The sequence below is a fragment of the Gouania willdenowi genome, unplaced genomic scaffold (genome assembly GCF_900634775.1).
Source record: "Gouania willdenowi unplaced genomic scaffold, fGouWil2.1 scaffold_335_arrow_ctg1, whole genome shotgun sequence".
In the NCBI taxonomy this organism is placed as follows: Eukaryota; Metazoa; Chordata; class Actinopteri; order Blenniiformes; family Gobiesocidae; genus Gouania; species Gouania willdenowi.
This window is the reverse complement of record NW_021145097.1, coordinates 15,391-28,194: the sequence shown is the minus strand read 5'-3', so window position 1 is coordinate 28,194 and position 12,804 is coordinate 15,391. Positions and strand designations below refer to the sequence as shown.

The following is a 12,804-nucleotide window of genomic DNA, read 5'->3' as shown; positions in this document are numbered from 1 at the left end:
TCACTCATTGAACAAATCATTGTTCAACGTCAGTAGACGCCCTTTCAGTGGTTTGTTGTCCTCAAGACACATCACAACTTTTTGGATAAATGTGAATGTAAGCTCGAGATTTTTTGGGTACTGTAGGTCTAGTGCATAGATGTACCCAAAGAGCAGGAGAAATGAGTCAGCCAGATTTGTGGGACCACTCACAAGTATTTCATCCTCCACGACAATACAGATGCTCTCAGGACTGAAGAGGGCCACATCAGTATTTTCATCCATGACGACTGTCAGGAGAGCCACCGGAGTGTCAGTGAGGTCTGGACCATCTGATGACTACGAAACACAAATAATACAAGAATGAGTTCAGCCCCTCAAGGATGCTAATCATGCTAATGATGTCTGGATATTACTGTCACTTTGCACTTAGACTGCAACTAAGCTACATGTTGAAACTATTTTCCCCCAGGAAGAAAGCTAACTAAGTCAGTCACCTTCTGTAACATACTCAGAACATAACCTGCTCACTAGCAGGTTAACTTGAAGAAACCCTGAGTCTGACGAGGCTGTCTGACAGTGGCTGTCCTTCCCTTCTCAGTCTGATCTTGTTGAAGCAAAAATAATTCATAGTTTTACACCAGAAGGATAATTTAGATGTGTTTAGATGAGCTCTCACTACCTGACAAGAACTGAACCGAACAGCAGCCGACCGCTTTTCATCAGTCCATCATTTATATTCTCCGGCCACACAGCATATATCAGAATCGCCTTCCAGCAGCCGGACTGAGAAATAACACAATTTGGCTTTCTTTATTTCCTACAAATAGCTACAAAAGTGGCAATTAGTATAGGGCTCTATAAAATCCGCGTTAACAGAATTGACCAATAAAAACGGTTAAACGGGGAAATGGACAAAATCGGCATGAAACGCCGTCACCAAGGGAACGTTTTCTCTGGGGGCCGCTAATTAGGTGCACCGCCCTCTCTCCTCCTTACTGGCAGCATTAGACTATGGGGGACAAAAGTAACAAAGTGCAACATCTAGTCAACTTCAAATTCCACATTACACAAAAGATAATTTAAATTAGGTTAATTTAAACTAAGTTGATCAGAACTTAATCATTAAACCTGATCAGATTCAGTAAATCATTGATCCCTGAGAGGAAATCAGGTGACATTAATGCTGTTCTCATACTTTGTACATGTTCATACATGTTCTCATCTTTCTAAGACATAAATAATTAAAAAGGAGCGGCCATAATGACCCATGTCACTACAACTTATATCTACCTTTTATTTGTATGTACTTTATTTTTGACAAACATTTTTGTTTAATTATGAGGTTTTTTTTTTAAATATTAGTATTTATTTTGTTTTTACTTTGTTTGATATGTGAATTAAAACCAAAGTAAGGAGCCATCGTGAGACTGTTTTTATATTTCATTTTCAGCCAATTTAAATTGAATAAAATAGCCTAAAACAAAATAAAACATTGGACAACATTTTTACTAGTCGTTAGTGTTGTGTTCAAGACCACACTATCCGAGACCAAGACTTGCCCGAGACCAGAATGCACCGAGACCAAGACAAGACCAAGACTTTCGGGAGCCGAGACCGAGTCAAGACCAAGACCGAGACAAGCCGAGACCGAGGCCAAGACCAAGACCATGAACATTTTTTTTTTCCAATTTAAAAAAATCTACAAATAAATAAAATTATGGCAAGGTTCAACAGTTAAATAACATTCTCTCTTTAATTTTAGTTTATTTTAAATACATTTGACGGACAAAAAAGGTGCCTGCAAAAAATTAACTAAAATATTAAAACTACTACTGATACTGATAAATTCACAATTATTCTACATATTTGAAAACAATATTTTTATGTCAGCTGAATGTACAGCAAGTGTTTAAAAGTATTTCTGCCAAGAAAAAATGATTCTTGATTCTGATTCTTTCAGTTGTGCAGGTCAACAGGTCACAGAGTTCACAAGATATTTTTTTAGTTTGAAAAAGCCTTTACACAGGTTATTTTTATTAATTCACTTAGTTGATATAGTTTAATTTGGTTACTGTAATATAACTAGGATATTCAATTAACAAAGGTTTCCAACTGTAACTGTAAAAGTGAAACTTTCTGAAATAAAACTACAAACAAGTTGTCATCAGTCTAAAAAACATAGATCTACAGGTAGATGTGAAACTAAATAAAACAAACTCAAACCCTGGAACAGTCATGTGACAAATCAATCAATAGTTCTTGTTGAGAATTATTATTATTATTCTGGATACAGTGGATACAGAAACTATAAAAATAATTATATTGTGAACCTGTTTATATTGTGGGGAACATATTATATACATAAATGTAATTGGAGTCTAAAGACACAAAAAAAAAAAAACACCACTTTAAAAAGAAAATAGACTAATATAAAACCTCTTTACAGTTATTTAAGTCATTCTGTGCTAGTGCAACTCTGCGGCGATGACGCGTTGGTGACGACATAAACCAAGATGGCGGCGGCCCGGACTAGAGCCGACATTATGTAATAAAGCCTTAAAAGACATGAATATAATGAAAAGAGTGGATGGACAGATGCATAAACATGCAGACTTTCACACGGACTTATTAAACACACACGGACCTCAGTACACACGGTAAACGGAACAGGCTTCACCGCTCGGCTGGCACTAAGACCCAGAAGCAGAGTAAGTGCGTCCCCTATCCAGCCTTCACAGGCTGTAATATCATCAGTTTATCATTTTACCAGTTGTTAGAGCTACTGTCTTTACCAGAGAGATAATATTTATTCCTGGTGATTTTTAACTGGGATTTTTACCGGTGATTAGTTCATGTCTTCCTTGCGCTCCGCGGTCCAAACTGACACCGTAGCCACACACACGTATGAGTGTGTCACACACGTCACTCAGTCACATTAAGGAAGGTTGTGGTCATTATACGGGGTGGATTAAATAATGAATAAAGGATTATTTTATCCCGTTCTTCTCCGTGTTATCACATTATAAGAAAGTTTAAAAATAGCAGGAATTAGTGCTGGTCTCGAACGGTCTTGACGGAAAATCCCGAGTCCGGGCAGCCCGAGTCCGAGACAGGACTGAGTCAAGATGCTTGAGAGTCCGAGACAAGACCAAGACCTTTAAAATTTGGTCTCGAGACCAAGACCGGTCTTGACCACCACAACACTACATGTGACCTAGAAATAGGTTGAAGGGAGGGTGTCTGTATTCATATCGGTCATGGGCTGTCTTCAAAATGGCAAACTTTGCACTATACACTACAAACTCAATGATTGATTTTGGAAAATAATCAAATTTTTTTCCTCAATATTGCGATTGCGATTTAATATGCCGTTATTTGTTCAAGGGCCTCTTGTCATGTGTTTTTTAATGAACACAAGCAATAAATCAATCTGTTTGATAATAAACAATTTCAGATTTTTGTATGTAATTTTGTATGTAATTTTTAAAGCACAGATTACAACAGTAAAGCAAACAAATCTGTGGCTTTACCTCTTAAACATATCGAACTAACTTCACGTTTCATGAAACATTAAAACAATTGGACTGTACTTCTTAAACACTGTCTGAAATTAACAGGACATGAAAATAATAATAATTAAAAAAAATTGCAGCCTTTGCGATTGCATTAGTCTAGTGTTAGCATTTCTCTAACATTTGCACTAACCAAGAATTAGCAATTTGTTTGAAAAAATAGAAATGGGTTGGAAAAGTAGAAAAAAAAAAAAAAGTTGAAATGGGTTAATGAAGTTGAAATGGGTTGCAAAAAAGTGAAAATGGACTGAAAAAGTTAAAAAAGGGGTTGAAAAAGTAGAAAAAAGTTGGAAAAAGGTTGAAAGAAGTTTAAAAATCCCAGTATGAAAGGAAAAACCAGTCAAACCAGTAAGAAGTCCAGTTTATACAGTATTAAGTAGTAAAAAGTTGAAAAAGGTTGAAAAAGTTGAAAAAAGTTGAAATTGCTGTAATGTGTTAAAATGTGTTGGAAAGGTTGAAAAAAGTTGTAATGGGTTGGAGGTAGTAGCTGAACATGTTAAAGGTTCATTTGAATCAGTTACAAAATGGCTGAAGGGGTTAAAAGTTCCAATAAGGGGAGAAAAGCACTGGGAGAACATGTAAATCACACAGAAAGGTGGATTTAAAAGATGAAGTCATAGGTGAAAGATTAAATAATGGGCTGGAAGATACAAGTTTGATAAAAAGGCACTGGGAGAACATGTAAATCACACAGAAAGGTGGATTCATCATCAGGGCAGTCAGTTACCTAGTTACCATGGTAACAGCACTAATCACATGCACCTGTGGGGAGAATGCGTGTGCAGGATGACGAGGCAGAAACTAGCCTGTTACAGCCAGGGGGAACCTGTGTAAAACACATCACAACTGGAAAACTGTATAATTTAAAGAAAAACTGAGCAGTTTGTGAGAATCACAAGGCTTTAGGCTACAAATGAGTTCAATTGTATGTTTTTAGGACAAAAGATGAGGCCAGGAGGACGAGAGAAAGACCATGGATTTTAAGCAGTGACCTGACGGTTCTCCAATGCAAACAAGCCTGTAGATTTGTAGGATTATGTCCACTTCAGGCTTAATAAATCAAAAACTGCTGAATTTATGGCAAAAATGTGGTATTGTGAGTGGCTCAACACACATTTCTACTACTTTTGAGAAAATTAGGTCTTTGTGTTCAATATTTTGGAAGTTGTGACAATTTGTTTGCAGATTTTTTAGGATTAAAATAAGGGCTGCTACACTCCACTCTAATTTCAGGAATGTGAAGAGTTGGTGGGTGTGCTTGAAGCTTCATAGGTCAAAAAGAGTTAAAGACAGAGAAAATGTGAAGATAGAAGTTAAAAGACAACAGATTTGTGAACATTTTAGAAGTTGAATGGTTTAAATCGGTTAAAAAATGGCTGAACAGTGGAACTTCAAAGTTGGAGGGTTGAAAGTTGAATTTTCTCAAAAGTGGATGGGAAAATGAATGGGAAAGTGAAAAGTGGAAAAAGTTAAATAGTTAAAAAAGTTACTAAAAAGTTGAAACATAGCAGAAGAGGGAAAAATTAGCTGAACATTTTGACACCAAACTTGTTAAAATCGGTTGAAAACTGTTGGAGTTACTTGCGATGGCGGAAGAATAACTACTATAATAATAAAGTTTAACGAATACAATAGTGAAGATGCCTCCTGCATCCTCACGAATAATGGCAATAACAAAATAACAAAGATAATCCAGTAACTGTAATACAATAATAAAAACAATAATAAACATAAAATAATAAGGTAATAGCAATATTAATAATACAATGAGAATACCAGTAACTATAAGATAAAAGGATTAAAAAAAAAAGAATAATATAAGAATAACAATACTACAATACAGTAGTAGTACAATTAGATAGAGCTATAATATTAATAGTGAAAGTAGTAATGGTTATAGTCGTGTGTTCCTAGAATATTCCTTTATCCTAGTCAGCAACCTATTACCCTAAGGTAATCCTCTGTTTTCTTCCTAACCTTATGCCATGGTTCTAGCCCTAAGACCTCAAATGCAGAGAACCCAGATCATGTGCAGTGTAGGTGAGATGCTTACCAGAAGGATGATGAAAACTCAGGAGATCATCAGGTAGGTTGAAACAGAAGTGGTTTTTTATTGAACATATAAAAATATGCTCAAGGTCTCCCTGACGTCTGACACAGCAGACGTCCCACAGAGGAAAGACCCCGAGCTGAAAAATCTCCCAACATTTATACTGTGTAATGACGTAGATAAACAGTTGATTGATGGCTTCTTATCTTTTTCCACGACTCTTCCAGCAGGTGTTGTAGCGCTCACGGCTCGCCTGGCAGGTGGCTCACTGGTGTGACGGTCCTCCAATCTTATCTTATCTTCTCTGACCTACTTTAGCGATCACAGTTTTCTTAGATCAAACACAGTTTTCTTAGATTGGCAGTGGCTGCCTCAACCTCTTATCTTATCTTCTAACAGGTGTTCATACCCAGTTCATTATTTCAACTTTTATCTTTCTTAGATTGGCAGTGGCTGCCTCAACCTCTTATCTTATCTTCTAACAGGTGTTCATACCCAGTTCATTATTTCAACTTTTATCCAGTGCAAAACACAGCCACTACTTTTACTGAGCTACAAAAAATAATAAAATCCTTTAATAAACCAGTGTGAAAGTAATAAAATCATTTAATAAACCAGTGTGAAAATAATAAAATCATTTAATAAACCAGTGTGAAAATAATAAAAATCCTTTAATAAACCAGTGTGTGTTTGAAGCATGGTTATATGATTTATTGCAGCATGTTAACATGAATATACCGGGGGACCCCATTATGCATTACAGTTATAAAAAATTATAAATAAGAATACAAGAATAGCAATAACAATAATAAAGTAGTAGTACAATTAGATAGCAATATAATAGTAATAGTTATAATAATAATAGCAATAAAATATAGAGAGAATCCAGTAACTATAATACAATAAGAAATATTAGATAAGGTAATAGCAATGATAATATTATAGTAACTATAAGATAAAATATTAATTAAGAATATAAAACTAGCAATAATAATAATACAGTAGTAGTACAATTATAAAATAATTATAGCAATAACAAAATACTATAATGAGAATCCAGTAACTATAATACAATAATAAAAAAAAAACAATATAAGAAAATGAGGTAATAGCAATAATACAATGAGAATACCAGTAACTATAAGATAAAACAATAATAAGAAAGACTAATATGTAGTCACATCATTCATCTCTCCTTCTTTGGATGCAGCGTCTAGGTGTATTACCTCGAGCACCATGTGATAAGCTTTAGCTTAGCTTAGCTTTCTTAACTGCCGACAATAGAACTATGTGCATGTTAACACGGACTTTGGAGGTTTTTCTGCTATAAATGACTTGACTTCTCCAGCGTGAGATGCTCTGCTCCAGAGTAAAAGCCTCACGTGCTTTTGTTTTGCTTATGTGGTGAAAATATGAGCATTTATAATGCTGTGTTCATGGATAAACATGCATGTTTACTTACCAGAATAGTACATCCAGCAACAATAATCATAGTGAAGCCGTGTTGTGGACCCTTCCGCTCACAAAAACGTTACATTCCTCTGAATGTTTTCTCAGCACAGCCTCCGTCCACAGTCGTGGAGACGAAGGAGGAAGTGAGTTTGTGACCCGAGATTTAAAGGAAGTTTGGAATCACGGGAATAATATTAAATAACCATGCAATATTAACTTAAATGACTTTTAGCGGTACAAAAACGTTTTTAATATTGACCCTTTTTTTTTTTTTTGTTAACCCAAACAAACTGCGACACGGTGACATCATGAACATATTATTGCTGAGCAGTTTTGAAAGGCATCACTTACACACCCATCACATCCAGGCTGCTGATGAATCTTCCTAACTAAATACTTTCAATGTTTGAAATGACATGGTGAAATAGTGTGTCATGAAAATACACAGTCACTAAACTAGCTTCACTTTATTATCTAATATCTAATACAGTTGCCCTAAGCCGTTCACCATCTACGACCGCTTTTTTCTATCCGAAGAATCCGTGCACCCTTCATTCTTTGGTTATTTCGTTTTAAAACCAAATCAAATCAGTTTTACTGGGATTTTTACCGGTGATTAGTTCATATCTCCCTTGAGCTCCGCGGTCCAAACTGACACCGTAGCCACACACACATATGAGTGTGTCACACACGTCACTCAGTCACATTAAGGAAGGTTGTGGTCATTATACAGTGTGAATTAAATAATGAATAAAGGATTGTTTTATCCCGTTCTTCTCCGTGTTATTATCACATTATAAAAGTTGAAAAATAGCAGGAATTAGAGCTGGTCTCGAACGGTCTTGACGGAAAATCCCGAGTCCGGGCAGCCCGAGTCCGAGACAAGACCGAGTCAAAATGCTTCAGAGTCCGAGACAAGACCAAGACCTTTAAAATTTGGTCTCGAGACCAAGACCGGTCTTGACCACCACAACACTACTAGTTGTGAGGCATGAGCTCAACTCAGAGTTAACATACTCAGAGTCGCCTTACCTAACTCAGATTAGCCATTCTAGAATTGAAAACTCAAGAGTTTTACTTCACAGGGTAAGTCAACTCAGAGTTCAGGGTTAGGCTCAGAGTTTGTTGAATCTCCTTTCTGGAATAGCTCTCTGGAATGAATAACTCAGGAGTTTCCCTCATCTCAGGGTTCACTCTGAGTTTTCACATAACCTGCTTTCTGTAATACCCACCTGGTTCTCCTAGAGTTCTTTGAGTGATGTCATATGTTTAAGCTGACTGAATAGCTGGGCAAATGGATTGATAGTGAGGCCAATAGTACACTTACATTACAGGTCCTGAAGAACTTGGAGACATCGTCACGCAGGTACACAGGAAGTGCATGAAGGACAAGGGCCCGTTTCATATTTACGTCACGTTGTTCCTAGATGGACAAAAAATATCAATTACAATAGTAATTACACAAATGCAGAGCAAACACTTAAATGAATAAAACAGTGTTAAATAGCTCCATATTTTGATAAATATAGATGGTAGATTCAGTATTTTGGGTCACCATTTCTTCAGTAAAACATTTTTCTAATTAATAACTTTCTATTGTAAATACTTCAATAACTCACAAAGGAAAACACTTTGAAAGAATTCACATCTTGGCTTCTTACAGTTGTCTGTAAACCATCTGTTAGTAATTTATTTCCAAATCATGCAAAATTAAAAATTCACCTGAAGGTCATAAATCCTAATAAGCTTGGCTAGCTCCTCAGCTATCTTGCCAGTCTTGGTGGCCTTGTCTCTAAACAAGGTGATGAGTTTAGGCATGTGTCTGTCCAACTCCTTGTAGAATGGATTGCGCAGGGTAACGTTGTTGATTCGGTGAAAATCTGCAAACACCTGTACATGGACAGATTTACACAGAAATGTACAAAGATCAATTAGGAACAGAATGGTAAATGTATTTTTACTTGGCAGGTAGCAACACCAAGGGAAATTCAATTAGGTCAGAACCAAGTCAGATGAGTCAGAACCAGAACCATGGTCAAAGTTGACAGTTAATTGTCATTCTTTAATTTAAAACAGGCTGTACAATCTAAAGGAAATTAAAAAACAAACCTCTGTAAACTTTGTTTACTGTGAATTGCAAAAATTTCACAGCGTGATGTTTTGTCCGCTTTTACATCTGCCATTTGCTTTTTGGTGAATTTTTTGAAAATGTAGATTTTTCAAAAAGTCATTTAAATATTGGAAAAAATCAACCATGTTCAAAGTGGGCATGCTAAAGAGTCATGTTGAGGAATTGCTCTCAACAGGAAGAACAGTAAAATATATATGTATATATTTATTCATTTTTTACCTGTGACTCCATAAGAAGGGCTGGCCATCTGTCCACGACGTCTTTCACCCACGGAGCTACAAGGGCTCCAACGATTTCTTGGCAACGAAGGGCATAGGTTGTGTTCATGAGCTTGCCTATGACTAATTGTTTTTTCTCAGTCTTTTCGACTTCATGTAAGATTTCTTCTCTCATTGTTTCCAGAGTGGCTGGGGTTTGATCCTTCGGTAGGTTGATGATATAGTTGACCTCAGCTTTTCGAGCTTTCTTTATGTTTTGATGGGGGTGATCATTGTCGGGGTTGTTTCGGCTCCCCTTCCCTGTGTTGATTGCTACTTCGGCAACGCCAGCTTTGGCCAGATTGTTACGGTTTGATGCAACCTTGTACCCTAAGTGGCGTTTCCATCCCAACTCCCCGTCATCACCAGCTGTCATTCTGAGACATGGATTAGCTGTAATCAAAGCCTGAGCAGCCACTGACAATTCCTTTACATGTGGGTATGGTTTAAAACTGTAGATCGTTTCAGCCATTTTTTTAAGGATTTCACTCTTCTGTGACCTCTTTAATTTCAGAAATTTTCCTGATTCTTCATAAACACGATTTCCTTCTTCTAGTATATGCTCCATTTCATAACCAAAACCAGGAACAACAAAGTGGTCAGGCCAACTCTTCTGGCGCTGTAACGCAGGTACATGTGGGAGTATGAGTGTGTCAGAAGACGCAGTAGATGAGGTGTCACCTTCGGATCTGACGACTCTCAATGTGCCCTTCAACGGTAACTCCTGGATGTCCACAAGAAGACAAAGATCACCATCAAAGTCCGGATCCTCATAGTGCAGGCTAAAGTCCCCATCCAGTCTTGGCTTGAACCTCTCTTGCATTATTTCTTTCAGCTCCTCCACTGACTTTGGTCGCTCAAGTAGAGTAAGTTTCAGGGCGGTGTCTCGTGTAACATACACACGCAGCATATGATTCTGAGTAGCAGCCATCTTTTGGTTCCTAAAAGACAAAAACATGTTAATTTTTATGGAGAGTGAAGGTCACACACACACACAACATATGCATGTCCACATACCCACTGGTCCACACAAACACTGGGGCACCACTTGAACGATGGGATGTATGGAAGGCCAGATGCTGGAGTGGGGCAGCTTATTCATAGCCCCACTGGTTCACACAACTCCAAGATAATTTAGAGTAATAATATGAAACGTTTGGGTGTCAAGAGCAATCTTCCATCTATGTCGTAAGCGCAAAGAGGTGTTTTGTCATTTAGCTCTGATGGGGTGTGAATAGTCAGATTGCTTGAGAAAAGTTTGTAAGATCTCAGGTGTTCAATGTAGTGTGATGTGTGCTCTTGGCAAAGAAAGGCAACATCACTGTTAACCAGGAGAACCTGTTCAACTCTACAGTAACTAGGCAGTCCTCCATCTTGTCCCACAGACAAAAACATTCCTACATCATAATCAGTTACATCAATGCAGACCTTTGATGTGCTGTAAATAACATTGCTTGCTGTTATTTGTTCAATGTATGTCTTAGCAACATTTGGAAGCATTGATACCAGTACAGAAGAGACATTTGATGTCTGCTGGTGAGGTTTGAAGAATCCTGAGGCACTGAGATGATATGCTACCATGTATTGATGCCTGTCTGCAAGTGTTTTTAACACATTTTTATAATTTTGTGTGTCGTGTACAACTCTCTTGAAAAAACGGTGTTTACCCTCAAACCTCATTGTCCACAAGTGTACAAGGGGCCCAAAACGGCGTACAAGGTCAGGATAGTGTTCAGTGTAGTGATGCTTAGGACGGAGTTTGAAATTTGGAAAGACTTCTTTCAGCATCTCTCTATCATCCTGTATCTTGGACTGTAAATACTGAATGGATTCCTCTGTGAATTCAGAGCTCAGCGATAATTCTACTACCTCTTTTAAGTCCATTAGCACAGTCCATGCTCCATCCTCTTCAGGAACTGCATTCCCAATAATCAAAGGGAGCAGTCTAAGCAATGTGGCATTTTCATGGCCATTACCACCGATGCTTTTCCTTACAACAAAGGTCTATGGTATTTTATGAGGTTTGTCAATCTTGTCTGTGTGCTGGTTTGGAAACGATAGAATTCTCTCATTCAAATTTTCAAGGGTGAAGTAATTGCGACGAATCATCTCTCAATACACAGGGCGAGCTCTATATCAACCTGCAATGTAAATATTATAAATTAAAGTCTAAACCACTTCAGCTCTGTTTTGCACTTTTGGCTATTCAAAAATTGAATTTGAACAAGTAAAAATTTGTGTAAGATTTTGAATGAGGGAGAACAGGATCATGCCAACCAGCTGACAACACATCAATAATTTGAAAAAAATTAATTCAGGGCAAAAATCTTTAAATTTTTAAAAAAATTCAAATTAGTACACAATTTACAAAACTCACCTATTGGCACCTGTCTGATGGTGAACCGCTGACTTTCTGTAGCACTCTGTAGTCTGATATTTGTACACAACATGCACACAATGATTTGTTAATGTTCAAAACCATTTTTAAATAATACATATCAATAAATGAAATTTAAAAAAAGTTAATATACAGATAAATAGTTTACAATTCTATCAAAAACTCATTGTACAGTCACCATTTATAGTAAAAATCAAAATGTTAAAAGATGAGCAAGTTAGTTATTAACAATCAATGCATCTAAGTTGTGCGCTTATAGACCTGCCATTTCTGTTGATGTTTTCCTACCTGAAATGTTCAAATGATTTTGAGATGAACTCACAGCCACACACTTGAACATACGAAGAAATACAAACACAGGCCTGGTTAGCATCATGGTAACACACTCACATTATGTTGTTTTGCATTGTTTATTAAGTATACTCAGTACACACATTACCGGCGAACATTATTAAATTAAAATAATTTAACTATTTCTTCTTCTTAATTTGAGAATGTAATTATCTGACATCTTTTTATTTCTAATTAAACAATAAATACATGTTTTAAAAATAAGTAATGTAAATAAATACAAAGTCAAAACAAGAAAACATTTGTTGTGTTTATCATGAAGAACTTTAGCTCATTTCAATAACTTGCCTTTAAACTGCCATTCAAAAATATAGACTTTCAGTCTAAATTTTCACTATTATAACAGTTTCACTTTTTTCATCTTTAAAGTCAGTGGAAAGCAAATTCAGCCATTTTCTTCTAAACACATTAAAGAGGTCATAAACGTGTTCCTTAAAAGATGTAAAAAAGCCATTCAACCATTTATAATAAGGGTTATTCTATCTTTTATAGGCCTGTGCATTATTATTAAAAGTAAATGAAAGCATTGGATCAAGTTAATTTAATTTATTAGTACTTTTATTTTTATTGTGCATTGTGGGAATGTCAGTCTAAAATAAATTTGACATATT

General features: G+C 36.4%; 1 protein-coding gene across 1 annotated transcript; it reads right to left on the bottom strand.

Moving 5' to 3' along the window:
• On the bottom strand, window positions 1-12,119 carry LOC114459687 (uncharacterized). Its single transcript, XM_028441872.1, has 5 exons — window positions 11,822-12,119; window positions 9,407-10,385; window positions 8,779-8,946; window positions 8,384-8,479; window positions 1-318 (listed from the first exon to the last, which is right to left on the bottom strand). The coding sequence occupies exons 2-5, from the start codon at window positions 10,373-10,375 to the stop codon at window positions 1-3; spliced, it is 1,551 nt and encodes a 516-aa protein (XP_028297673.1). The 5' UTR covers window positions 10,376-10,385; window positions 11,822-12,119.
• Between the last annotated feature and the right edge of the window lie 685 nt (window positions 12,120-12,804).